The following is a 27823-nucleotide window of genomic DNA, read 5'->3' on the forward strand; positions in this document are numbered from 1 at the left end:
TGATACCTGATTTTCAGCCCACCTTGTTTATGGGCAAGTTCCAGCTGCCCTGCAAGGGCTGCCCCAGGATGCTTTAGCTGTGTGACTGCTGGGTGGGTGCACTGTGGCAAGGAGAGCCAGCAGAGGTGCAGGTGTGCTGCAATGCCATGTCCTGCCCTTCATCACACATGGCCCTAGCCTAAAGGGACTGTCCCAATTCTTTAGGAAGGCATTTGGGAAAGTCACTTGAATCCCAAAGGCCCAGGCACTAAGAGGCCCATTGTACTTGCTATGGGCCAGCTCTCTGCATGCTCATTTCTACTGATGGGGAAAGGAATGTGTGGGGAGTGCAAGGCCTGTAATGGAGCTGTGTTTTCTCTCCCTCCAGGGTAAGAACAAAGAGCAGCCAAAAGAGAAAGACAAGGAGAAAGAGCCAAAGGAGCCAAAAGAGAGGTGGAAAGAGATCAATGGGCACCAGCTTGTGCCAGGGGTTTTCTCCAGTTGCACCAGCTGCTCATTGTGTGCCAAACCTCTTATGAATAAAAGTGGTCTGCAGTGCCTGAGTGAGTATGGCTGTCACTGTCTGCCTCTGACCCAGCCTGGCTGTAACCTGCTTCCCAAGCCCCCTGTCTGGGCCAGGCTGGCCATACCCTTGCCTAAACCAGCCTCATGGATTGCTTCACTTTTCTGCCTGGCTTGACTGTACCCCACCAACCTGCTTGGCTGTTCTCCAGATAGGCTAAATGATCTCTAAATCATGCCTGGTTTTACTTCATTCTCATTATCTTTGGCCACCTGACCATTTCCTGCCCTATTCCCAAAAGGAGGGTTCTGGGTCAACTCTTCCTTTAATAATTTTTTTTCACAAAGTTCTGCTTTGCCCAAGCACCTATCCTTGCTGCCTGAGTGAAGCTGGATCTTTTAGGCTTTTTTTTTTTTCTCAGACACAGTGATTTGTCAGCTCTGCACCTGCTCTGTGAATGGGCACAAGGATTCCTAAAGCACCCAAAGCTTTATTAGCTAATCCAAAAGTCAAATGGCACCTCCCAGGACCTGCAAGGATGAGATTGTTGCTCTGCAGATCTAAGTAGTGCACAGGAATGGCAGCTGCTCCTTTGCTGGTGCGTGGGACTCTGTCCTCCCATTACATTCGCTTGGCATGCAGGGGACACGCAGGCCTTGCTGCATGGCCTTGGCTGATGGGCAAACCCTGCCTCTGCTCTTTGGAGCAGGCACTCAGGGCACTGAAGAACATTTTCTTTCCAGAGGCATTGTCTGTGTGCAAAATAAATCTTTTGGAAATGAGAGACTTGCTCTCTTTCTCTATCCTGTATCCTCAAGCAATGCTCACTCTCAAGCAGGAGACTCTCAGAGGCTCTTAAGGTCAGTAAAATCTTCCTGGGGCAGAAGAGAACTGGCTGCCCTTGGACATGCATTTTGAGGAGCATGTTTTCCTTTCAGGGCAGCTGAAGGGAAATTTAAAAGGATCACAGGCCTAGCTGTTAGTGAATGTTTTGCAGGTGTTGGAGCAAACAATAGCAGGGAGCTGAGTGAGAGCAAGTGCTTTGTGGATGTTTAGAGAGAACTGCAAGAGGAGGCAGAGTTATGCCAAGGCCTTACTCTTGCTTTCCAAGGAACCTCATAGCAGAGGCCCTGCTTGCAGCACAGCATGCTGCTTTACAAAGAGTATCTGAATCTGAGAGGATGCAGGTAGGCTTTGATCCCGAGTGCACCAAGAGCTTGGAGCCATGCTCTGCATGGTCCTGGAAGCTCTGAGGCCGATTGCCCAGGATGGCATGAGTGATGCTTCTCTGAACAGCCGCTTTAGAGATCAGCGGTCCAGAGGGCAAGGAGGGGGAACTAGAGATGTGTCTAAATGGGAACATGGCTCAGCACATCGTTGTCCATTATAGATGTGTGAGGAGTTGGGTGTAAGTTGGAGTAATCTTTTCCTTGGCTCTTAGCCCTGCTGTGAGGAATCTGTGTTTCTGGGTCTTAATGACAGTCAGGAGAAAAACTCCAAGGTGACTGAAGAACCGGATGTCTTTGGGACTCTGTGACATCTCCTTTGGCTTTCTGGGTATGTGGGGATTATGCTGCCTAGGCTAATGTAGGTGGCTGGGCTGGAGAGCTTGTTTTAATAGGCTTCCTTTGTGGTGGCTTGAACTGAGGCTGAGCGAGGGCAGAGCTCTGACATGTTTGTTAAAATTATTGGCCTATCTGCGGTCAGATCTGGATTGGGACCTGTTGTCGGACAGCTGCTAGTCTGTTAGTGCCTGTGTTTGGATTATGCTGGGCTGAATGCTGAAACCTTTGCAAGATCCTTCTGGGCACCAGAGTTGATGGTTGATATTGCTAGCTCCTGCTATTGCAGCTAGGAGTGGTGCACTGTCTCCTGGCAAGTCCCTGATAGGGCTCTTGAAAAGGAAGATTTTGGGCCACAGCTCAGCCAGGGTGACATGACTACTTTTCTGAAGTGAGAGCTGCTCTGCCAGGTTTCAGTCTGAGCTGTGGTTGTTGCCAGCGTCTAAGAATATTTGGCTGCTCCTCTTGTTTTCTCATAATGAATTCACACTTCACCATCTATATGCTTTGGCCTGAAGCCAGCTCTCTGCCTGCCTCATGGTCAGGTGCTGTTGTTTATTTGTTATCTCCATGGTATTTTTAACTGCAGCACCACCACGTGGTAGAAGACAAAATAGGCTCATCTAAAGAAAACGGTAAAGAAGAGAGGGATGAGTTGAAACCAGAGGGAGGAAGAATGGGGGAATGGCTAGGAAGCCTTAGGTCTTTTTGCTGTCCCGTGGACACAAAGTCGGGTGGATACCATGATTGCGATGAAACAGAGGAATAAAAGCTGCTCTTATTTGAGAAAGTAACAGTAGGAGGAGTTGTGCTCTTAATTCAGAGCAAAAAATTATAATTCTGCTAGAGACATAAGTGTGTCTGCTAGAGACATAAATGCTGTGAAGAAGGTCAGCAGCCTGGGTAACTCTGTACATGGCACAATTGCTTCCCTCTCCCACCTCATGGTGTGGCCTCGCACTGTGGACATCTAGCAGTACAAAGCCTCCCGGCGTGGGAGGTAAGGAGTCTGCTGTGTGTCTGGAATATGAATGCAGGACAGTTTCTGCAGCTCCAGTTTCAGAGTCTTACAGATGCGATGTTAAGAGTCTGGCAGGGATGAAAAACAAAGAGGAATGCTTGTGGTAACTGGGATCCCAACAACAGTGGCCACCCAAACTTCACTGTTACATAAACTTTGAACTGTGAGCCTCTTGGTTTATTGTTCACCTGGAAATGGAGAAAGCTCTTTTTGAGCCTTTGCTGTCAAGGGTGGAAAAGGTTCTGTGCCTAAATTAATCCTTTCTTATAAACATGCTTCCAGAGTTTATGCAACAGGAGTTAGATGAATCCCAGGAAAGCCCTGACAGGAGGAGAGCTCTCCAAACAGGCTGTGCTGTGGAGGGGAGCCAAGGATATGCCGTTGAATATGTATGACAGAAGGATTGCTTCCCTTCTAGTGACCTGAGCTTGAGCGCTGGGGTAGAGGTGGGTCCTCTACATCTTTAGTTGAGAGCTACATGTCTATTACTTTATGGGAAAGATGCAGCTGTGGCCCCCTTAGGTTGCTCAGATAGACCATCGTCTTCAAAAGTTAACGTAGTTGCAACTAAAGCATTTGGCCAGTTTCAGACAAATTCCTTTTCTTTAAGAGAAGGCGCTTGGTTTACTGAATGTTCATGAATAATGCAGGCTGGAGGGCTGGCTGTGATTGCCATCAGACTGCCCACCTGTCCTAGGCTGACCCTTGCTGGCTGTTTCAGTCAACAGGCTAATTTATAACAAATGGTTCTAACATACAGTCTCCATGACTTATTTAAGACATATTGTGAAAGAGGTTTGCAGAACTGCTTCCTTTCTTCTAACAGTTCTGCGGGTAAAGGGAGGACATGGGTCTCTGCATTTGTCAGGCAAACATCTTTCGCTTGTGCTGTTTTCATCTGTAAAGGAAATGGGCCAAAATATCGCTTGGTCTGTACTTGAGATGTAGTGCATGAAATTCACCTCTCACTTTGCAGTTTTGTTTGCACACTTTTCCTTTTAGCATTTCCAGTGCCGCACCAATATGTGCTGCACTGTTCCAGTGCAGCTAATATGAGAAGGGTAGGCTTGGCCTACAATAAGGAGGACTCGCCTGATTTTCTGTCATGAAATTTCGGCTGCTAGCCCACCCAGAGTCCAGAGAAATCTAAAAAGCAGCAGGCAACCTGAAACTTACATTTCTGGAAGGAGACACAACTGCCAAAAAGCTTCTATTCTGGGGAAAGAGGTTTGGCTGCTGTAACATGATGACAGTGATAAATGGACTGGAAGTCCCACTTGGAATAAATGATTACTGACAGAAGTCCAAATAAAACAGGCAAATCCGGGGAGACTATGGGCTAATGCTGTTATAAGCCAGCAAAGCAGGATGTAAAGCAACTGTGAAAGTGGTCTGTCATATTGGTTTCAGAGGAAGCACTGACTGAACTGTGAATCTGCTGACAAACAGCTGGCCCTACTAGTCATTGCAACCCTACAGGGTTTAGAGAAGGAAGCTGCAAAACATATTCTGAGTCCTTCTCATTTTCCGCTTTTCACTTTCTTCTCCTATCTGGGCGGTACTGCCTTTGCTTGGAACGTTTCCAAGCTGCTCTGTGCCTTCCCTTATAAAACCTCAGGATCTTACACACTGGGCCTGACAAATGCGTAAGCTGATTTGATGTTAATCTATCTGCTGCTAATTCAGTAAGAAGTGTTTTATTATTATAGATAATTAAACAGAATTAGAAAGTGGGTGCTATACTCCTCGCTGTGACCCAAACCTTAGCTCTAAGCTACAGAGTATTTGTGTTGGTTGCTGTGCCAGATTTTATACTGATTTTTGTGGAGATGCCCTGAGGCCAGCCATACAAGCACAGGATGTTCTCTCTGTGAAAACTGCAGTTGGGCAATCTGCAGTGCTTTACTTGTATATCATAGTGAAGCACAAAGTGTGAAGTGTCTAAGGATTAATCTGTCACTAAATGACAGCCAGCTGTTTACCCTCAAATTGCTTCATGTAGTGATTATTTCTTTGTATTACTTCAGTGCTGAGAGGCTCCAATAAAGGCCTAGGACTTCATTGTACTTAGTCCTGTACGGAAGCAGAACAAGAGCATTTCTGAAAAGCTTGCAATATAAGATGGAAAAAAAAGAAAACCCAAAAAACCATTGGTGGAACAGGTCACAACACGGAATCAAGAGAGAATATTGGTCCCATGAGGGTCTGTGATTTCAGCACGTTTCCAGCCCAACTGCTGTCAGGTTCTTTCAAAGCGGTGCAGGAAAGTTGTAGGGTGGATTTTGAGAGAGAAGTTTGTTTTCTAAATGTGTGTGTTGCATTTTCAAGCTTGCCAGGAATGCGGATAATAGCATGAATGCGCATGAATCAAAATAGGACAAACTTGCAATGGAGATCAGTATCATGAGTCCCCAGAGTGATTCAGAGATAAGGAGGTAAGGGTAGGCGATGGGCTCCTCGAATTTTTCCTCTTCCCACACCGAGAGCTCTGTAACGGCCAGGTGCTAGTACCAGGGCAAACTGCAGGCCTTACTGGTGTCCAGAAAAGGTTTTGTTTTTGGCAAGCAATTCAGTTGTATGAGTTGATGTATAAAATCTGCTAAAAGTAAAGCCATAGGCCCTTTTCTTTCACTGTATGTCTGCACAGGGGCCATGTGCGAAGGCCCAAGCGGGCTGTGGGCACTAGCAGCCCCAGGGTGGCCAGGAAGTGCACGCAGAGCGCCCTAACCTCGCCTTGGCAGCAGCAACTGCAAACACTTCAGCTCAGCCCCTAGTGAACGGCAAATCACCCTGGGCTTTTAATGATGAAGTCAGTATTTAGCGTAAATCCCTGGCGGTGCGCAAACCCATGAACTACCCCGTTAAAGCTGTCACTCGGGATGCTACATCTCATCCATCAGGGGCCTGTTTAGTCTTTGTTCCCTCCGCGGCCAGGCACTGAGAGAAGGCAGGTCCCCTGGAAAGCCCCCGTGGTGCGGGATGTTTACCTCTGCGCCCAGGGGAAGGGGGAGTGGTCGGAGCTGGTTCTCCTAGCTCGGGGCGGGGGGCAGCCTGCTCCCCTTGGCAGGGAGACGCTGTTGGTCTCCGCTGTGGGCCGGGAGCGGGCTGAGGAGAAAGCGCGGGCTGAGGGGGGGGGGGGGGGTCGCGCGCTCGCTGAGGAGAAAGCGCGGGCTGAGGGGGGGGGTCGCGCGTTCGCTGAGGAGAAAGTGCGGGCTGAGGGGGGGGGTCGCGCGCTCGCTGAGGAGAAAGCGCGGGCTGGGGGGGGGGTCGCGCGCTCGCTGAGGAGAAAGCGCGGGCTGAGGGGGGGGGTGGTCGCGCGCGGGCTGGGGGGGGGGCACCGCCCCCTGCCCTCCCCTCTCTTCCCCTCCGCGCGGCGGCGCAGGCGCGGCGCGCGCCCTCGGTGGCTTTTTGCTTCCGGGACACGGGGGCGTTTCCTGTTGCTGTAGCGGCGGCTCCCGGGACCGAGAGTGCAACCGGCGGCTCCCCGGGGAGTCCGGTAAGAGACCGGGGTGTCAGCGCGCCCGCCGCGCCCCGAGCCTCGGCCTGCGGCTCCCCGGGGCGGCACCCCCTCCCGGCCTTAGCGGGCCCTCTCGGCGCTAGGTCCCCTCTCCCCCGTAGGGCAGAGCCCCGAGAGGCCTCGACCCGGTGTCCGGCCGGCCCCGGGAGCGGGGAGGCGGCTGGGGGCAGCGCCGCTCCCGGGGCTGCGCAGGCCTCGCGCTGATGCCCGCGGGGTTTCCAGCGGGGACCTGCCGGCTGTGGGGGGAGCGTGTCAGCCGGCCGGTGCCGCCTAGCAACGTCCCGCCGCGCTCCGCGCCGGCGAGTTACACAACACCTGCCTCCTTCGAAAACGTGAAGGAAATCGAGATTTTGGCCAGAGCACTTGGTTTATCTCTTCCCTTTCATGATAAGTTCTGCATAAGTTAAAGCCATTCCAGCGTTAGCGTTTCAAGGCTTAATCTGGGAGACAAGACATAGCCTGTGAAGAGCCAGTCTTTATCTCAGAGACTTAGAGACCTGTCTTAGGAGCTAGAGAAGGAACTGAAATACTACTATGTGAATTATGGAAGGGAATTGATCTAGCATCATGTGTATCTGGTTCTTTTTACCCCATGGCTTGAGTCTCAGCATCCTTATTCTTGGGGCAAAAAAAAAAAAAAAATCCTGTGTCTTATCTTCTCGGTTACCTGTACTACTAGTGCTGAGGCTGCAGCGGTGAGGAATGTCCAAGGTGCGCATAAAAGGACTTTGAATACGTTGGAGATAAATTGGTGGAAATTGCATGCTGGTACTTCCCCACAATTGTGATGACTGATCCATTTGAAGTACTCCCCAATACTGACATATTCCCCAATACAGAAATGAGAGGGAGATGATGATAGATTGTAGGCTTAGCTGAAATGCTTGTATGTGCTAGAAAGGAAATCCTCAAAGGGAGCTGGAAGCAGTGACAGATTTTTGGGGGACATGGTGAGAAGCATGGACTGATTCATAACTAAAATAGCTTTCTAAGTGTTTCTGGTACTGTATTTGGATTTGCTGCTCTAATAAATAAGTGAAGCTAGCAAAGACCGTCTGAAGATTTTGCACTGTGGTTTCATTACTATAGTATCTGTTGGCCTTCTACAGAAAACTAAGAAACGAACCAGCTCTTTCTGAATTGTTGGTGCTACCCTTTTTAAAAGGGTTTTTTTTCCTTAGTGGCCTTTTTTATTTGGCATATTTTTAAAATGTTTAAACTTATGAAATACTTGTGAGAGTCTCCATGTTATGGCAAAAAAAGTAAAGGCATGAACTGTGGCTCTCAAACAGGAGCCATCAGGCATTGTGTGTTGTAGTTCCACCTGATGTTTACCTATGAAATATTTTAAATACCTTTTATGATTGTCATAGTTGCTGCTTCAGTCCTGTTGTAGTGTTTCTGTACGATGGGGGAAGGGCTCAATGTGAGAACTTGCAGTTTGTTAGGCGTGACATAGACCATTCTAATCTGTCTCCTTGCTATTTTGACAATAACAACAAAAACACTGAGAAAGGGTTGTTTGTGGAGAGCAGGAGGAATTCTTTAACAGGGAAACTGAAACTTAATAATTTAGTGTTGTTGCCGTCTAGTGTGGGCTATTTCTATTTCAGAACATGAAGTGTCTTGTCACTTTGCACCCTTCCAGTTTTTGGTTTCTGCCTCTGCTCAGTGAGGCAAACTCAGTGTTAGCAAAACAAATAAATGCTAGTCACTAAAGCCCCTAGGACAAAATTTAAATCTATTCTGAATTTAGTAGGATATGTGACCTGGATTTACTGATTACAGGAACTTCTTCAAGTGAAACTCCTCCTCTTCCCTGAGGAGTCACAAAGTCGGTCTGTTTTTTCTGGAATGCTGTAGTTCAAAATGTTTCTCAGTGGTTGTGTTGTATATCTTTACATAGAAATTCAGATTTTATGTTCTTATGTTAATCCTTCATATGCAAGTTCTTCAGAACTAAATATTTTCTCTCTCAATTCAAGAGAAAGCATCGACCTTCTTGTATGGTGTAATGATGAGAAAAAAGGGAAGAGATTCTCTTTCATTCCTGCAGTGTCCAGAATTATTTAATATCAGAAAAATTGTTAGCTTCGCAAGAGAGTTCTTTTGCCCACAGCTCATTTCTACTGGTTGGATTTAATAGGCAGTGAATATATCCTTAGCATTAAGAGTGTTCAAACTCCTTCTATCGTTAGAATCAGTACTAAAGGGTGTCCTTGTTTGAAAAATCTTTAAAACATAGTTAACTTGAATTTGCCATTAAAAAAAAATGTTTGTGGGGGGAAAAAAGTTAATAGATACGCTATAATTAGTCTAAAATTTAAGTGTTAGTTTGCAAATGGCCGTTTAAGAGTTATTTTATTGGGCAGTACTGTTCCAAACCAAAGGTCAGGGTCATAATACTCATAATATTTGGTGAGTCATAGATTTGTCCTGGAATTCAATTCTGGTAGACATTTATAGGACATTGCTAGTGTCTCATCCACTGTAAGGTATTACAGCTGTGGGAGAAAATGTATTCGCATGCTCTTTTTGAGTTTGGTTCATTGCCCTCTTGTATACTGTGAATCAGTGTTATGCTTTGAGGCAGTATAACGTGTTGTCTAATAAAATGCTCTTAAGTGACTACTCGTGAATTGGTTTTTTGTGTGCCTTTGGGAAGGCATCTCATTAATAAGGGAGGTTTTTATTATTCTACCAGAAATGACTTTCATTATCCTGAATCATGAACGGAATCTTTTATGATGTTCATGAGCTTCTTGGTCTGGAATATTTCTTTGCTGGATGCGGCGCTGTTTCATGTAGTCTGTCAATGGAGGAAAGGTCATCACTGACACTAGCCAATATGAAACGCTTCAGATGCAGTGACCATCTCCATAGTAAGCAGAAGGGAGATAATATGATGCTCCCAAAACGCTCAGTCTAATCACAAATGGCTTGATTTAAGCCCAGAGACCACCATGCTGGTTTTACTTAATTTCCCATGCTATTTGTGGTATTGATTGCTGTTAACTTTTAGCTCTAGTGGTGGTCCTGCCCCATCCGGTCAAGGTGACTCAAATCCTTGCACACTAGCTTATAGCTGAGGATCCTTCCTGAGGCTGCCTAGCTGGTGTTCTCAGCACTAGCCATGGCTACAGCCTGTCTGCATAGACTTTGTGGAAATAAAATCCTTTGGAGGAATTGTTTTTCCCTCCCAAATTCATATTCTTGCAGTTCTAGTTAGTCATGTGGCTGTTAGAGGGGAGAGAAGTTGAGGGAGGAGAAGGTGGGGAAGAGGAAAGGAAGAGACTGAGTGGGAGTTCCCTGAGTGCTCTTAGCTCTGTTCTTCTTTGGGACTTTCTATGCCTCTCTGGTTTGAGAATGGCAGACTGAAATAAGTGTCCAGTTCATTTTTATGCCTTTTCAAATTCTTGATCCAAATAAAACCTAATCCCACCAGTTACTGAAGTGTTACATGCAGAAATATTTTATCAGTTTTGAATTTATCAGTGTTACTTTTCTTTTGTTGTCCTCTTTTTTATTTTCTCTTCTATTATGATACAGGGAAGAAAATTCCTCCCATCTGTCTTTTCTAAAGTTAGATATCTATTATTTGTATACTTTTATAATGATCCTTCTTATTTATCTCTGTTCTTAAATATCAATCTCAATATTTTCAGGTTTATGTTATTTCTCCACTTTCATTTGTTCCTCATTCTTCTCTCTGCTGTTTCCTTGACCCCTGCTGTATTCTAGTATCCTGTCCAGAGAGGCTAAAAGAATAAAGAATGCAAAGAGATCTTACATTTAGAGAAAGGAAATCAAATTCACTAGTATTCAAATGATCATTGAATACTCCTTAAATGAAGTGCACTTGATATAGCACTGTCTTCAAGCGCGTTGAATAGGGACAGCTGGATTGTATTTTATAAAAAGAAGTACGTTTATAAAATGCTCTGTTGATTCTTCTGCCAGCTTCTGTCAGTTTTCAGAATTCTCTTAAATGAGTAAAAATAATGCCATGTGGAAATCATTAAATTCTTTGGATTTCAAATAGTCTTTTTGAGCATCCTTTTATTCACCTGCAGTTTTCTGAGGCTTTTCTGTGGCATTTTCCTGTTTTCTAGTATGTTTCTCTCCTGTGATGTAAAGAATATTTCAGCAGCATAAGAAAGTAATACGCCGTGCTGTTAGATATGTCATGTAATTAACTGGAAGATATCTACTGAGAGTGTTGTAAGGTGTTATCTGTAACAGAGCAAGTACATGGTTTTAAAAATGAAATATATTTTTAAGTTGATATCTGTTTTACAGTTATCTTAACCTTAAGTACCCAAGTCTTTGAAGTAGGAGTGGTCTTACTACTCATTAATAGGAAAAAAAATTATTAAGCTTACTCACTAAAGATATGTAAGTGTCAAGGAATACAATCGTCCAGTCAGAGTTTGAGTAATGTTTATCGATTGCTGTATTGCACAATTCTGGATAATGAAATTGATTTCAAATTTATAATAAAATTTTATTGTGAATAGTTATAAATTTATATATATATATAATTATAATTTTATATCTATATAACTAGAGCTTTATAAAAACTGTGTATGATATATCTCCAAATTGTGTATCAAACCATAAATGTGTATATATTTGTCTATAAATATGTATATGTCTGTGCCTGTATATGTGTGTGTGTGTGTATACACAGATATATCCATATGTATATACATAAGATACGTATACGTAGACATTGCCTTCTAACACTGAAAATGTTTTCAGGCTCATGCAGGTGATTGCCAGGAGAATGTTGATGAAATTGGGAGCGCATGCTGTCAGCACTCTTGGGTGCTCAGGAACCAGAGTAATTGCTTTCGCAAAAACGTAACTTTAGCAGGTTATAGAATTCGTGTGCAGTGACTATCCTACACTGGTGACCCTTGGTTTTTGAAAATACTTGATAATAACTTAAAACTAACTAGTTTAAACATAAGGGTGTTACTTCTTAATCTAGTCTCATTTTAAATAGAAATTGTGCTTAGTTGACATGCTGTGGTGATCACTGTGGATGTCTATTATTCTCAGGGCAGGTATAGTAGAGCAGGCAGTGGCTCTGTCACACTTCCCTCTGTCACGGTGCCCCTTCTGCCCTGAAGGGAACCCCTCTGTAAGCTAAACTCGAATCCAAGCTGTATGGCCCATGTAATCCAGCAGGATGTGGTGACGGTTTTTTTCTCTTTCCTTTAGTGTGATGATTTAGTCCTACAGTTTGCTACTTCGTCTCAGGAGGAAGGGGTTACCATTGTCAACTGATTGTTTTGGCCTATTTTTTAACAAGCTCTGTATTTTCCAGTGATCTGTGCAGGCTTAATCAATGCCAAAATAGCCAATGTCTTAGTCATCCTTTACATACTTTTAGGAGGTGAATAATTGTTATACATTTATTATTATGCATTTTTAGAGGCATGTTCACCTGAAGTTATATATAGTGCCTTTTATTTTGTCGCATGTGATAAGAGATATTGGTAGCAATATCTCAAATAAGAGAGAAGTTATGGGAGGTGATTATTGTTGTGAAAAAATTGTGTGTGGCAGGCACTTAAAGTACAGTATTCTGATCCTGTTTCCCATGCTTGTGGAAGTTGCATAACGTGCAAGCATCTTTCAGTTCCATGCATTCAATTTTTTTCTTGGGCTTGTTTCTGTATCTGTTTGTTTATTTATAGATAAGGCCAAGTAAACATATTGCTTATGTTCTTAGAGATTTGCTGAAATTATGAAAACCATAGTAAGAGAGAACTTAAGGCCAGGAGCCTTAAAGCAGGTCAACGGTCTTGGTGCCAGGAGTGGGTAATAGTTTTATTTGGATGAACAGGTCTTAAGTAGTTTTTCCTCTGTGATATAAACACAAACAGGCTTTTCTCTAGCAGATACAGCGTCCATCTTCCTGGTTTTGTTGAATTTCTCTTTTAACAGCCATAGGTGGAATATGTGGGAAGAAACAAATCCTGGTTTCCCCTTACTAGTTGGGTTCCTGGTGCCCTGCTTCTGTGGGCTTTAGATAAAGAAAGTATTTGATTTTACAGAAGGGCAGAGAGACTCTGAAGAACGTTTGGTAGTACCAGTTTTCGTCATCCTGTTTCCTCAAGAAGTAGTTACTATGAGAGAAATCAAGATTGAATTTAATCATGATATTAGTGGTGTTATGCCTTATGGGTGAGAGAGGGCTGTTCTACTTCCGTATTCTGGAAACAGTTACTTTATGAAGCTAGAAAGATGGTAGTACTGGGGTGATTCTATACTAGGTTTTGAGCTTTCACTTACTTTAATTACTTTGGCTCCTATCAATACTGTATATAGAAATGACAACTGTGCATATGGAGCAAAATAAATTGCTTCCTTTGTGAATAGTATTAATTCTGAATTATGTGAGACATGGCAGTAACGTTTCCAAATGTGAAGAAAGTGATGCTCTGGTCAAGTGGAAACTAAGGAGAATAATGTTAGTGCATTGAGTAGTGTCTCTTTGTGAATTTTATCTGTGATTCTGAATCTTATTTTAAAAGTTTGAATATTTGATGTAAAATAAAGAATAGAAGATGCACAAAAGGAATGCTCTCTGAAACACTTGAGATTCCTTTGCATCTCTTCCAAAATTAAGAAATCTTTTATTCTCACTCTTTCTTTCCCTAGAAGAGAATGGCAAGAGTAGTTTAAGATTTTATTTATTTATGCATTTCAGATTGTGCAGTGAATGTCCATAAGAACTGCAAGAATTTACTGGCTGAATGCAGCAGCGTCAGACCCAGGGTAGGTTTTACAGCTTGTTCCATAAATAATGATGCTTGAAATAATAAATTGAGTTTAGTGTGAGTGTTTTAATTTAAATCAGTATGGAATCTTGCCCCACAAGATGTTGAATAGTTATTAATTTGTCTTTGTAGTAATTTATGATAATGTATGTAGGGAAAATAAAATGAAACGTTTTATTGCTTTACTGAAAACTAATTACCGTTGTTTGTGTCTGTCAGAACTGTGACTTGCTGTTAGAATGCTCAAACATCGTGACTTGTTTTTGGAACATAATTGAATTATTTCTTGTTTTAAAAATGGATATTTTTAATTTGGTAGCTTTGAATTTTGTGCTGATCGATTTATAAATACAGTGCCACCTCAAAGCAGACAAAAGAATGAGTAGAGAGGAATTTGATCATAATAGCTGCATATAATTTATAAACTGAGCAATACAGAATAAGTGCTTTCATTTTTGAACTGTGATAAACTTTAAATCTTGCCAAGGCGTTCACTTTTTATCTTTGTCACAGGAGTGCCTAAGATTGCATGTAAGGTCACAGGTTGGTTTCAGATAACTGTGTATCTGTCATTTTTCCTTCTGGTATTGTATTTGAAAATCATTTCTTCCTCCTTATAGCCATTTTGACTTGAGAGTTTTTTAGCTTGTGTTAACGTGTGACTGTTCATGATTTCAGAGACTGACAGCAGATTAGGGAGTACTATAAGAGGGGGAGAGAGATAGAGCAGAACATCTCAATTCTGGGCAATTAGAGGTTAGAGTAAGTGCTTTCAGCCTCTGGTGATTCAGGATGCAACTTTTTTGAGGGTAGACACGTGGTTTTATAAATCTATCTACCTACCTATATAGGTATATCTATACATATATAGATATATACACATACGTATATACTTTTAAACTTTTAAAGTCATTGTGCATTTTTCTTTCAAACATAAACATTCAGTTGCTCCTGTGCTAAATGCAGCAGAGCTTTAATTTCCACTCCAAACTTTCATGCTTGAATCACCCCTTGCAAACCATTCCTGAAGAGAAAAAGGAGAGGTAGCACAAAATGATATGGGAAATGAAGTCAGAAGTGAGACTCCCCCAAAAAGCCGTTTCTTGCAGACTGTTATTTATTTAATTTGTCTACCTTTTAGATAAATTTGTGTCAATGAATTTGGAATATCCTAGCACTGTAAGAATGAGAAAGTTGTGCAGATGAGTAAAGATGCAGTTTTAAATTGATAGTCTTAATTTTGTTTGAAACCAAGCATTGTCTGGGTTAGTTTGGTTTAATTAGTATTGCTGTAAGCTAAACTGCAACAAAGTGTAGATGAAGACGACTGCCAACCTAAAAGATTTGCTTTCGTTTGCTAGACTATCTATGATCATGGCTTTAATTTTTCCTTTTCGGTTCACCTGCAGTCTGGTTGATACTTGAGTATCAATACTTCAGTATTTATGTATAATGTAAATGTCAATATACCATTCTTCTGGAAGGTGAAAAAATCAAAACTGTTCTTGTGTCAAATCTTTTATATTTTCAGTATAAAGCTCTGCTTACATTTAGTGTTATATGATAGGGAAAATATGATTCGTTTTGGACTGAAAGTTTGGTCTGTATGTGTAAGAATATTATATTTTTTCCTGTAACAGAAAGATTTGCAGCACAGACCTTCTGGATCTCCACAAAGTTCGTCCCAGTGCATTTCCCCAGGTTTGTACTAAAGAATGATTTCTGTGCTCAAGGCTTATCTGTTCAATTGTATTTTTTTTCTTTAATATGTTTTAAAGGCTATACACAGTGTGTTATTGAAGTATAGAAAAGGTCTCTTTTAATAAGATGGCTTCATTTTTTTTTCTATTGGGAATGGCTTAGAGGCTCCTAGCAATCTCCTGTGTGTTTTTATCTTTTTATCTTTTTATTTTCCTTTATACCTTCTTGCTGTGTAACCTCAAAATATCATGGTGAAAAGGGATCAATAAGCTAGTTTCTCATTGATTGTCTATTCTCTGGCCTCTGAAAAGACTAGAACTGTGAACTTTGTTTTACATCAGATTTTCATAATTGTCTATTTAAAACTTGCCTGTAGCTACTGGTTGCTAGAAATCTCTAAGACGAGCTAGCATTAATGGCCAGAACATAAATCTTTGTTGAAACAAAGTGGGAAAAGAGATCTGGGGAAAAAATAAGAAGAAAAAACAGCTGTTCTGCAGCATAGCCTTTGAAATAGCTTTTTGGTACTAGAACAGACCAAATAGCTGTTTCTTTTTCTTTTTTGCTTTTACCTGGTTTTACTGAATTCTTTGGCTTGTTCACCATCTCAGAGAATTCTTCTCAAACTATGTGATTGTGACCGTTCTTTTTACTCATGTTCCAGAATTTGAAAACAATATCTGTCAAAGGAACAGATGGTATTTTTCAGTTGTATATTGAAGAATGACATTTTTTTCCATGATAAAACTGTTAGATTTGACACTGATTACACTGTCAGTTAAATTTTAAAAACTATTTTATTGCATATGCAACAAATTGCTTTAGGGATTATATAAAGTGATACAGGCACGCTGTCCAGCCTGCTTTTGATCTCCATTATTTGGGACTAAGCTTATTGAAGTGATTATTGTATACTTGCAAATACAACAGACATCACAGTCACAGATCTAAGATTTAAATAGCATTTTAATTGGTAGAAGTTACAAGGTAACAGAACTGATTTCTCAGGCTCTAATATGTTTGACAGTAGCTAGAACAGAATTATTTTTGCCTTGCAGTTGGTCTGTTTGGTTGCTTTGCTGGCTGTTAAGAAACACAACTGATGAGAATGTCTGAGTAATACTCTGAGTGTTGCATACATCTTTGTTAGGTATCATTTGACTTGCATTTCAAGCTCCTACTTCTTTAGGAAACAATCCTTGATGAGAGATAGCACAAAGGGAAGAACTGTTATAATAAGATAAGTGGTCATTTGTGCTGCCAAGAATGTTTTTGTCCACTTAGAGCAAAGTGCAGAGACTAAAATAGGAAACAATAGGGAATAATGAAAATAGGAAAAGTTGGCCATAGGGCTTGTCGTTGAAACTGCTCTGTGGTATACAGTCTGGTCTGATGTGATAGGTTAAAAACGATCGATACGGACTCTCAGCAGTGTGCAGACAGTGCTAATTGAACTCAGAAAATGGCTTTTTGTTCGTGCAGGCTCTGCTAGGCAGGCAGTACTTATTTTCCATAGTCAAAAGCAGAAGCAGGAAGTTAAAGGAACAGCTAATAGCATGGCCATTGTATGTCTTTACCCACAATGTAACACTGCAGACATCAATGCCAAGCAGAAGAAGCCAAAGGTATTGTGTCAATGTAAAAGAGAAATACATTTTAAGAAAGGTGTAAGCTATTGCCCCTTCATATTTTGCCTCTGGAGATTTTTAGATTTGACGAAGCAGGGCTGTGAAACGAAACTTTGTATTCTTGGCTGGTGAAGCAAAGTAGGTGAACTTGATGGCTTCCCCATATGGAAACGGGTTGGCGTTTATTGTTAAGCCTCTATTCAAGAAATCCTCCTTTGCAGATCTTGTTAATATCCACTTAGTCTCCTTTTTTGGGACAGTCAGCTTGGAGCTCATCACTTGGAGATGATGGAGGAGATGTATATCGGTTTATCCAGTTTGTTGTAGACTGAGAATTAGCTGTGCAGTGCAGCCATGAAATTTTGAACCTGGTCCGGGGAGGTACTAGGAGAGGTATTTCCAGTGAGTGAAAGATCTACTGATATCATTTGTAATAAAAGTCATTGGTGAAATCTCACCTGCAGCCCTGCATACAATTCTAGTCAAGTGTTTTAAGGAAGAGAATGTGAAGACAAGCAGGTGTAGAATACAGGATATTAGGAAATCTAGAAAAAGCTGTCTTATGAGAAGAAACTTGAATATCTTGGTTTAGCTGTGTGTGTTTGAGCAAAACAGAAGTGGAGGGAGAGACGATTGTCAAAAGTATGCTGAGGAGTACCTACTGAGAAAAAGGAACTGTTTGGACTGGATAAGCACTTATCCAGCGTTGTCAAAAGAACAAGCTATAAATTGGCCATGAGTAAACCTAGGCTGGAAACTGAAGACACTCTTGAACTGCAACAACAGCATAGTCCTGAAACAACCTCCCAGACACAGTAGTGGGAGAGAAGATCAGTCTGTGTAAGATAAAGCTTGCCTGCAGTAGTAGAGACCTGGGCTCAAGGATCCATGAGAGTTCTTCCACTCGCATGTCCTTAAAAGCACTGTGAAGAAGGGGCAGCTGCAGACCTCATCAGTGACAAAGTTTTGAAGATTGTCTGGCTGATTCGTCATCTGTGACTGACTTCCCTGGAGTTCCTTTTTTAAAAGGATGTATTTTATCTCCTGTTCCTTATCGTTCGTTACAGACATTAGTGCTAAATAATTATATCCATTTTTATAAGTCTATTACAGGCTTCCGTGTATTGTATAATAGTGATTAAAGTTTTAAATATCCTTCCAGTTCACAGTCTGTCTAGATTTAAAAAGCATTAAAAAGCTGCAGTATTAAAATTAAATTTAGCTCTGGTATCTATTACAGTCAGCATGTGTGCATGCAGATATAAATCACTATGTAGCAATAAGCATTGCAAAGAACTTGTGGTTTTTATGTGATGTCAGATTTTTCTTGTTTGCCATGAAATGTTCTGTGCCCTTATACGGCAGGGTGTGAATAATTGTGTGTAGGTTCTGGTGTTTTACTAAAGGAGAAGATACTTTGCAATTTCCACACTAAATGGGCACAGTAGGGACCAATTTCCTGCACTTCAGACCTGCTGATTTAGCCAATACAGTAAGTTAAGTGGCAGCTTTACATTTCTAGAAGGATCACAGGTAGTATAAAAACAGTGCATCTCTGGGGCCACTTTACTGTGCCAAGTCTTAGGGCAGCCGGTAGTGAGCATGGGGAATACAAATTCAAAAAGCAGCGGCAGAAGCAATACAATTCCAGCTCATCCTGAGCTGTCTTTTTGTGGTTCCTTTTCAAGAAAATGGAATGAGAATGTCTTTTTGGACAATGAGCTTTTGACATCCAAGATCCTGTCTGTTCTCCGTCCACATTCAGAGAGAGGTTTGAGAGCAGGCGATCTGCAGTGTACACCTCATTTTCTGAGTACCAATTCAATTTTTGCTTCTCTAGCCGCTTCTCTGAAGGAGCAGCCCCGAAGTCTTCTCCTGGGACCTGATGGCACCCCAGTATTATCACGGAATCTCGGTATGACTATCGCCCAAAGAGGAAATTCTCAATCTTCACTGAATACTGCTGGAGCTGTTAATAAATTTGGGTAAGTAAACTGCTTCTCTTCTAATCCACTGGCTTCTGCTGCATCCCCCCTTTGTGAAAGTAAAACCAATTACAGTACTAAAACAAGAGCCCACATTTATTTTAAAGCTCAAAAGAGATTCAGTCAGCTTCTAATGCTGAAATTAACATAAAATATCCCCTAAGCAGTAAGCTATTTGTTGGTTTAAATCAGCACCTTCTCTTTAGTTCCACTGTGCTATGCCACAAAATATTATATAAAATAGGGGAGTATTTGAGTAGCCCTGAGTAGTATTTTTTCCCCCATGGGTGTATTAGTCTTCAGACTTGTTGAAATTCAGGAATATTTTCTGAGATGAGTTATTCTAGATATTGCTAGTCCTGACTAGCGCAGGAGGCAGCAATGTTTTAAATTGCAATATACCTCGTTTAAAATAGACAAATTCAGAACTGTATACTTTTTATATAGTTATGTCCTTTTAATGTGCCACAATTATACTCAATTCTCAGTGAAAGTGCTCTTTGTACTCTGAACTGGATATGGCTTGTCACCAGGTGATGTCTTTTGAAATGTCATACCAGAAGTTGCATGCTTGTGCTCTTCTAAATAAAACTAACGTTTCAATGATTATTATTAAGTTACTCAACTAATTTGACTGTTTAAAGTTGGAGTGCAAAGATAGCTTTTATATATTTATTTTAACTTAATTGCAGTATAATTAAGGAAAGATATTTGTTGCAGGATTTTTTTTTTTTTTTTAGTGAAGCAACTTAAAAAAACCACATGCTAATGTTCTGTTCTGGTCCCTCGCTGTCTAATTTCTTTGGCCATTCAGACTAATTCCAGGAGACATGGATGAAGGGGACTCTGGATTTATAAAATTTAAGCAGACACCAGATGATGTTGTCTCACTTGCACCTTCAACATCGGACTCCATTTTTCTGGAAGGTATGGAGTTTCTGTGCTTTATATGATTTCTTATACAATCTTAACAAAACAACACAGATGTTTTTACTCTTGTTGTTGCTGTTGGTAATGAGGGATATGGCTGGACACAATTTGCTGATTAGTGAAATTAAATGTGCTTTTGCTCTAGATACATATTCTGTGTCCCTCCGAAGTGAGATAGAAGCAGATGCTCTTGAGTTCGAGGCAGAGTCTTGGAGTGTTGCAGTGGAACAGCCTTATGCAAAAAGGCAAAAGAAAGAAGTTATAAAAAGGCAAGATGTCATCTATGGTAAGAATATTTTTTATTTTTATGCATATTTTTTTTATTTCATGGTGCCACCATTTTGAAATGAAGTAGAAATTGTTTTTATTGGCTTCCCATTTTGACTTGTGCTTGGAAACTAAAACTGAGTGAAGATTTTCATATCTGATCCCTGTCTTTGCATGCATAAGTTCTACTATAATTCTGAACAACCCATAGTTTCTAATATGCCTGGGTAAGCAACAAAGCCCATCTGTACAGTTAGGAAATATCCCTAGCTCAACTGCGACTGGGAGATGTCATTAAATAAGTAGGGTCAGTCTCGGTCACTGCTTAATGGGAGATTAACGGGACAAATTTAAGAACTTTACATCAGTGACGCTTGTATTCTTTTCTCAATAGTGGTATGATGCCTTTGCAAAGGCATATGGACAGCCCCGGATAGTTTGCTTCTAGTGAGATCTCGAACAGTACAAAATAGAGCTGGAAGGAAACTTAAGATGTCATCTAGTCCTCACTGTTGGGCTACTGCAAAATCAGCTGCACCTAGATGTCAGAGTTTAGTTTAACCTGTTCTTAAAAATCTTTGAAAATGGAGATTTCAAAGGTGCTCTATGCAATTTGTTCCAGTGTTAAGCCTTGTGACAACAAGGAAAGTTATTCCTGATGTTTGATACAAAGCAGTCTTGCACCGCAGCAAGAGAGATATCTGTTGTCTCTCTTGTCATGCCCCTCTGATACTGAAAACAATTTATTCTCCTCTTCTTAGCAGTTAGAAGTAGTGTTGCATGTTTCTGTCCTAAGTAATAGATGTGACTACACTAATTAGACATTTCATCAGGACGTTTGATGAAACAGAATTTCACAGGAGTTGCTTACTTTCTTTTAAAAGGAAGATTTTTGTTACTTTTACTGAAAAGCATATTTGGAAGTGCTTAAATTCAGAAACTAGAAATGTCTATTGCATCACTTAGAATTGCGGAAGGTTTTATGGCATCAAATATGTATCAGTATAGCTCTTCTGTTAGTGATTTATACTGGTAAGAGGTAAATAGTAGGCATGTTGTATAGATCCAGGATGGTCTATCTAGCTGTTGTTATTCTGATGATGGGTTTACTGGTCACTTGCAAAAGATGTTGCCTTTCGGAGTCTGCTCTGTGATATCTTTACTAGTCACTGCACAGTATATAAATGACTCGTGATTTTTTTTATTTCCTCTTGCCCAGAACTAATGCAGACTGAAATGCATCATGTCAGAACACTGAAAATTATGCTGAAGGTATACTCCAAAGCCATGAGAGAGGAACTACAGTTCCCAAATGCAGTCATCAACAAACTTTTCCCCTGTGTGGATGAGTTGCTGGAGATGCACGGGCAATTCCTGCTCCAATTAAAAGAGCGACGAAGGGAGTCCTTGGAAGAAGGCAGTGACCGAAATTATATTATCCAGAACATTGGGGACATCTTGGTAAAGCAGGTGTGAATTAAGTTCTACCAACATCAACTGACACTATTAAATTCCTAACTTTAATCTTGCATTTAGCTTTTTGTTCTGTAAAGCTTGAATATAATAGAGCCTTCATTTTAGCGCTAGGATTAAGGTCATCTTCCCACTATAGTGTGCGATCGCGATCATGGCTCCCAGGAATACATCTGGTCACAAATAGCGTGGAATGTTCATTAAATGTTTTTCCTTTGGGTGCACATGCATGTGTGTGGTGTGGTATGCTACTGCAAATGATTCGTTTTTATTTCTCATCTTTTCCAAAAGTAACGTAACGTATTGCAGGTGTCCTTCCTGATCACAGTTCTTCTGCATTTAATGCTGACCGTCTTGATTTTGGCCCTTTAAAAAGATAATAAAGATACTTCCAACTGATCACTGCTTCTTTTAATGTTAATACCCTTTTTGGTCTGGAGTGGATGCAAAACAATTTTTTTCCATATATCATGACGATTTTTTGCCCCTCACCTTTTACAGCCCTCAGTCTTTGGAAGTGCACAGGCCCAGAAGTCCTTCTAAAAATTCTCATTATGACAGCAGTCCGTTAATATTGGTTGTGTTATGTTATTCCAAGCTCTCTGATGGCACACTGCATGATTCTCTCATCTCCAATAAAGAGGAAGTTGAAACGTGAAAGAAACGTTGTCTCAGAAGTCAGTTACCATAAAACCTCATTAACCAGGTCTTGTAGTACATAGGTATATTGTTAATGATTCATGTTTTTCATCCTTTTATTTCCAATTAGTTTTCAGGTGAAAATGGGGAGAGAATGAAAGACAAATATGGTGTATTCTGTTGTGGTCACAATGAAGCTGTTAGTCACTATAAAGACCTTCTCCAAAGCAATAAGAAGTTCCAAAACTTAATAAAGGTAAATGGCATTTAGAAACCTTTCATTCTGACTGAGCAATGTATACATGACTACTTTTGGGTTGTATTTAGTGCTTGAAGATCTCTTACGTTTGAATGAACAGAGTTAAAGAAGCATGATTATGTTGTTCAGTGGTCTGTTAGCTTTCCACATTTTATATCCCTTGAGCTGTTGGACACAAAGCCACCATTAGCAGGTGTTAAATTTAAGGCGGGCAGATATTTTCTTTTGAGAGTGCATATGACTGGGATTAGGACATTTCTTGTATTCGTGGCTCTGTCTCTGACTGCCCTAATGGGTGACTGCCTTTATAAATTGGTTTGATAAATCAAATCAGTGATTAATGCTGTTGATAAAATGCTATAGAAAAGGTAGGTATTATTACTCCAGTTCTGTCCACTAAGTCATCTTTTCAAAGCCAGGTGATTGGCTCTAGGGCATTCTGCTCATCTGTTCTACACTGTAATGTCCAGTTAATAGGAAGGGCTGGGGAAGCACAGCCCAACAGAAGGCATGTAACCTGAATCTTAGATGGCATTGCACAGTCCAAAGTATTCTCTTTTTCCAGTCATTAGTAAGTGACACTGTGTGAACTTTCCAACGTGGATCTGTAGTTACAGCTCTTCTTAGCTAGGTGTCTTTAAAAGTGAAAACGCTCTACTTTCAAGGAACCAAATAAGTGAACAGAGTGAATTTTAAAATATATAGCCTCAGTCCCTGACAAGAAAGAGCTTGGTAATGTATTCTGTTGCCAGGATTGTGTTGTTCCTGAAGTCAGACCAGCTGTTGAGATTCTGATGCTTTACAATCTTCTCTTTCTAAACAGAAATGTACTTCTATAGATCAACATAGTGGTGAACGTGAAGTGGTGAAATAAATACTCATTTTATTTGTTATTGACATAATTTGGCTGTTAGGTGGTTGGATCTAATTTAAAAAAAATAGTACTTTTTAAGTATTTAAGAACTGATCCTATTATTAAAGATATATTTGAAAAAAATAGTTAGCAAATAGGCAGTCCAGCTGTTCAGACTTGCAACTTTCTCTGCTTTGCTCCAGATTTAATTAACAGTAGATGGAAATAATATTTAAAATATTTTTCTAGTAATAAAAGCAAAAAGTAATAAATTACCTTTTTTTCATTACTATCACGAGTTTTTCTGTAGTAAAAGAATGTAGCTAATTTTGTGGTGCTATGCCTAGTTGTACAAAAATGTTTTGAGACAGAAAATGTGCGAATGGAGAGGGGAAGGAGTTGGAAGAGCAACATATATAGAGCCTGTGAATCTGATTTCTATCTTTTGTTTTCTAGAAAATAGGCAACTGTTCCATTGTGAGGAGACTTGGTGTTCAGGAGTGTATCCTTCTAGTTACACAGCGCATCACCAAATATCCAGTGTTGGTGGAACGTATTATTCAGAATACTGAAGGTAGTTTGTTTAATATTTCCTAGATGCCTGACAGTTTTCTGATCCTTTTTCTCCTGTTTTGCATGCTCTCTCCTCAAACAAGGAGAACAGGCTGGTACTGCCTTATGACTGCTTCCTCACTTCTTTATTAGCTGAAGATGTGGTTCTCAGTGTGGATCCAGATCAGTCACACCCTATCAGAGGGTCAACAGCAGTGTTCAGTTTCAAGTCTACCACCATGAAATCATAGGAATTAAGCCTGTCAGTTCATTGGGGATTTAGTGTGTTAAGAGTCTTTTTTTTTTTTTTTTGTTATTTACTTATCCTTACACTCTTAGAAATTATTGTTAGATGTCGAGTATGAAACTTTTCGTGTTAAAATACATTTGGATGGCTCATTTTGCATTCCAGGGTTCAAAATCTGACTAATTGCTACTCTTCCGTCTTTGTAGCTGGAACTAAAGATTATGAAGAGCTGACACAGGCACTCAGTTTAATTAAGGACACAATCACTCATGTGGATGCCATGGTAAATGAGTGTGAGAAGGGGCAGCGCCTTAAAGAGATTATGCATAAAATGGAGCTAAAATCATCTGGGAAATGCAAGAATGGGCTCTTCTTCCGGAAGGACGACATGGGGCAGAGGCGTCTTCTGCTGGATGGGATGCTGTACTGGAAAGCTGCATCAGGCCGACTCAAAGGTAAAGGACTAGGAAGGGGAAAAGTACAACTAGGAAAGAAGATTTCTCTTTGTTTAGTAACTGTTTATTACCAATCGATCGAGTATAAAGTAGGATGACAATAACCTGCTTGTTTAATAGGATGTTGGAGGAAATAGCACTTGTTCTATTCTTGGCTTGTCCAATAAGCATCTCTGTAACAGTGCATGATAAGTTTCTTTTGCTGTTTGCTTATTATCTGTCTGATCTGCTTTCCAATTCAAGTGGGAGGTCTTTAGATAGATGACAAAGCTTTGAGTCATACTGACTTAATCTCCTGTGGAAAACATTATCTTGTGCGAGCTCTGGTTCACACTTTGAAAAATTGTGTCATGTCAACCCCATGACACCTTCGTTCTGCATCATGCCTGTTTTGCCAGAAAATCAAAGCTGCATCCACCAGTGAATATTTTGACGGCTTCATTGCTCAAATGTTCGAGGAGAAGCTTCATTGGCTCATATAATGCAGCTAAGAGTAGCTGGTACTGTGAACATCTGCAGTTCCAGAAGAATCCTCTGTTGAGGTAGACGTGTTCCCTCATGAGTGTTTGAGTCCATGGGTAGAATGCTTAAGTGGGTGTTTTCGAGTTCTAAATGGGCTGTTTGTGTTCTGCTGGTTCTGCACATGTACAGGCTGTGGGGATCCCAAGCGGAATGCAGTAGGAGACCCAATATTGCAGCTGTTGACGTGTCCATGTCTCCTGTGTTCCTGTTCCACAGGAAATTTAAGTCAGGTGATTTTGAGTCTGCATCAGTCTTTTTGCTTTAAAATAATTTTTTTTTTCTTTCTATTTTTACCATAGATATTCTAGCAGTCCTGTTAACTGATGTACTTTTGCTATTGCAAGAAAAGGACCAAAAATATGTATTTGCATCAGTGGTAGGTATTATTCTCCTTAGTTAATACATTCACTTACCGTATTTATGAAAGTGACAGTAACCACAGAAGAAATACAGATAGAAATGTTAGATACCTGTTATGGCTGGTTCAGAAGAAAAGTGAAGTTAATAAACAAGTTAGCTATCGTACAGTCACTTCTTCTGAAGCAGTCCTGGTGCTCCTGCTGTCTCTTGGTACAAACAGAGTTTCTTTGCATCAGTTTGCTCCAACTTTGGCATCTCCTGTGGTTTTTCTGATGCCTTGAGCATGTCTTTGGGTTCACTACTTCCTCCTTTTCTTATGCTGTGACTTTCCCTTTCACCAAGCTCTGTTATGCTGCTATTTTATACAGGTAGTATATCTTAAACATGTGAGAACTCTAGTTTGAAAATCACTTGCAAATAAGGTGGTCTTCTGTATGTTAATATGAAGGGAAAGAATCTTCCACTTCAGTGAGGGAAATGGTAAGCCATGACCGTAGTAACCTATGACTTAGTGGAGGTTGAGAATTTTCCTGAAGCCAATGTAATGAGCACCAAAAGTAATTACTGCAGCACTTTGGAATGCTCAGTAGATTTGCCTGTTTTTCTAGGGCATTTCCACAGGTATCCTCAGAGCAGTTAATTGCGTACATTTTGTACTGATCTAGTTCAGTTATGACTGTAATGGAACCAAGAACAAAGAAACTATTTTATGTAATTGGTTTTTTGGCTATATATTTTTTTTCAAGACATTAACATTAGAGCTGAATTCTAATGGCGAAAGTTATTTTGGTGACTTCAGGGTTATAAAAGCAATGATTTTTTAAATTGACCATATTCTAATGCACAGAATGGGGATACTTTCACAAATCATAATGGCTAACTGCCATTGATGTGAAATTGCTGCTTCTTTCCTTTGTCTTGACTTGCTTTTGCCTGACTTCCCTTTGCCTGACTTCTGGCACCTGGTGGGAATGTTCAGGTGGTTAAATCAATGCATGCTGTAATACTCAACCAGGTACCAAGACGTCTTATTTTTGGAACGTATGTTCTTTATTCAGTGTTTTGACCTATTGTTGATGAGTAAAAAATGATAGATGTCAGAAATATCGTGTGGAAAAGGCCATAGTAGTAAAATAATAATGTTACAATGTGGCCCTGTACACACTGGGGCTAAGAAGCACAAACCCTAAGGAATGTATGTAATATGGTGCGATAAACTATATTTTGTTTTGTAGGACTCTAAACCACCAGTTATCTCATTGCAAAAGTTGATTGTAAGAGAGGTAGCTAATGAGGAAAAAGCAATGTTCTTAATTAGTGCTTCCTTAAAAGGACCAGAAATGTATGAAATTCATACAAGCTCAAAAGAAGAGAGGAATTCCTGGATGGCTCACATTCGCAGAGCTGTAGAAAGGTAAATTATCAGCCGGAGGGCTTGATTTCTTGCTCATCTGCCTCCTCTTCAGCGGGACTCATAGGAATAACCTTCGCTAAAAATACATTGAACTATCCCTAAACTCTTTTTTGTAAGAGTGAAGCGTGTGCTTCCGTGTATGCTTATTGTGAAGAAACTGTGCATAAAAGGTGCAAGAAAAAACATTCCAAGACTTTGTCATGCTTTTTTAAAAAACAAATAAATAAAAAAGTTAGTTCCCTGATGTCTAATGCAACAGGGCTTTGGATAAGGGAGGAAGATTAACAGAAGATAATGCACATCCTAGGCAAAGCCTTAGGTTGAATCCTCAGGTGGCTGTAAGTTATCAAATGTGCAAGTCGAGCATTTTTTTGACTCCCCCTTTTTACAGCTGTCCTTATGAAGAAGGAGGAATGTTTAATGAACCTGAAGCAGAAAGGAGACTGGCTGAAGCAAGAGCTGCTAAGTTAAAAGATTTTCAAGGTAATGGCTTAGTTATATTTTCCACAAACAGCTTTTCAGCATCGCTTGTGATTTATGACCATCTTGTTCTTTTATCATACGATATGATCGAGTTTCTCCTTTGTAAGTCTTTCAGGATATTGCAAGATTGCCTAGAAATAGTTCAATAAGTCTAATAAAGTTAGATAAAGACTTCCCAATCTTGTTGCTGAACAAGAAGCAAAGCTTTGTACGCTCTGTGGTTTTTCTGCTTTTTTAAAAGCTGTTAATTATATCCGGGTGGTTGATGATCTGAATATAAAATGAATAATAATCTTCTGAATTGAGCATTGTACTCTGACAGTGATTTGGAAGACCGAACTGAGTTTGTTTCTTCCTTTAGAGCGTTTGAACATGAAAGATGACCTGATTGTGCAAAGTCTGACTGAGAAGCAACAGATTTATCTAGAAATGTCTGAAATGAATGGGTTTGAAGACCATTCCCAAGGAGCCCGATCTAGACTACTTCTTCGGGGGGATATCTCAGAGAATCTGCAAGGAGAGGTGATTTTGAAGTCTGCAGTGACAGAAGGTAAACGCAATGTGGGAACGTGTATGTGTTTAAACAGACACAAGGGTGGATAAGCCCACAGGATCTAAGTACAGCTTGTTGTTCCTGAAAATCTTGTAATAACGTAGACTTA

General features: G+C 40.6%; 1 protein-coding gene across 3 annotated transcripts in view; it reads left to right on the top strand.

The window, feature by feature from the left end:
- Positions 1-27823, top strand: part of ARHGEF18 (Rho/Rac guanine nucleotide exchange factor 18) — a 54227-nt gene that overhangs the window by 17448 nt on the left and 8956 nt on the right. For all 3 annotated transcript variants that reach the window (XM_068920428.1, XM_009678142.2, XM_009678135.2), the window contains exons 10-23: positions 368-542; positions 13324-13391; positions 15034-15094; positions 18563-18707; positions 19522-19634; positions 19783-19923; positions 21124-21374; positions 22147-22272; positions 23585-23702; positions 24134-24382; positions 25204-25280; positions 26500-26678; positions 27070-27161; positions 27523-27711. In XM_068920428.1, the coding sequence (XP_068776529.1) occupies positions 368-542; positions 13324-13391; positions 15034-15094; positions 18563-18707; positions 19522-19634; positions 19783-19923; positions 21124-21374; positions 22147-22272; positions 23585-23702; positions 24134-24382; positions 25204-25280; positions 26500-26678; positions 27070-27161; positions 27523-27711 (1984 nt within the window). The remainder of the gene's footprint in view (positions 1-367; positions 543-13323; positions 13392-15033; positions 15095-18562; positions 18708-19521; positions 19635-19782; positions 19924-21123; positions 21375-22146; positions 22273-23584; positions 23703-24133; positions 24383-25203; positions 25281-26499; positions 26679-27069; positions 27162-27522; positions 27712-27823) is intronic.

Source organism: Struthio camelus, chromosome 26 (genome assembly GCF_040807025.1).
Source record: "Struthio camelus isolate bStrCam1 chromosome 26, bStrCam1.hap1, whole genome shotgun sequence".
NCBI lineage: Eukaryota > Metazoa > Chordata > Aves > Struthioniformes > Struthionidae > Struthio > Struthio camelus.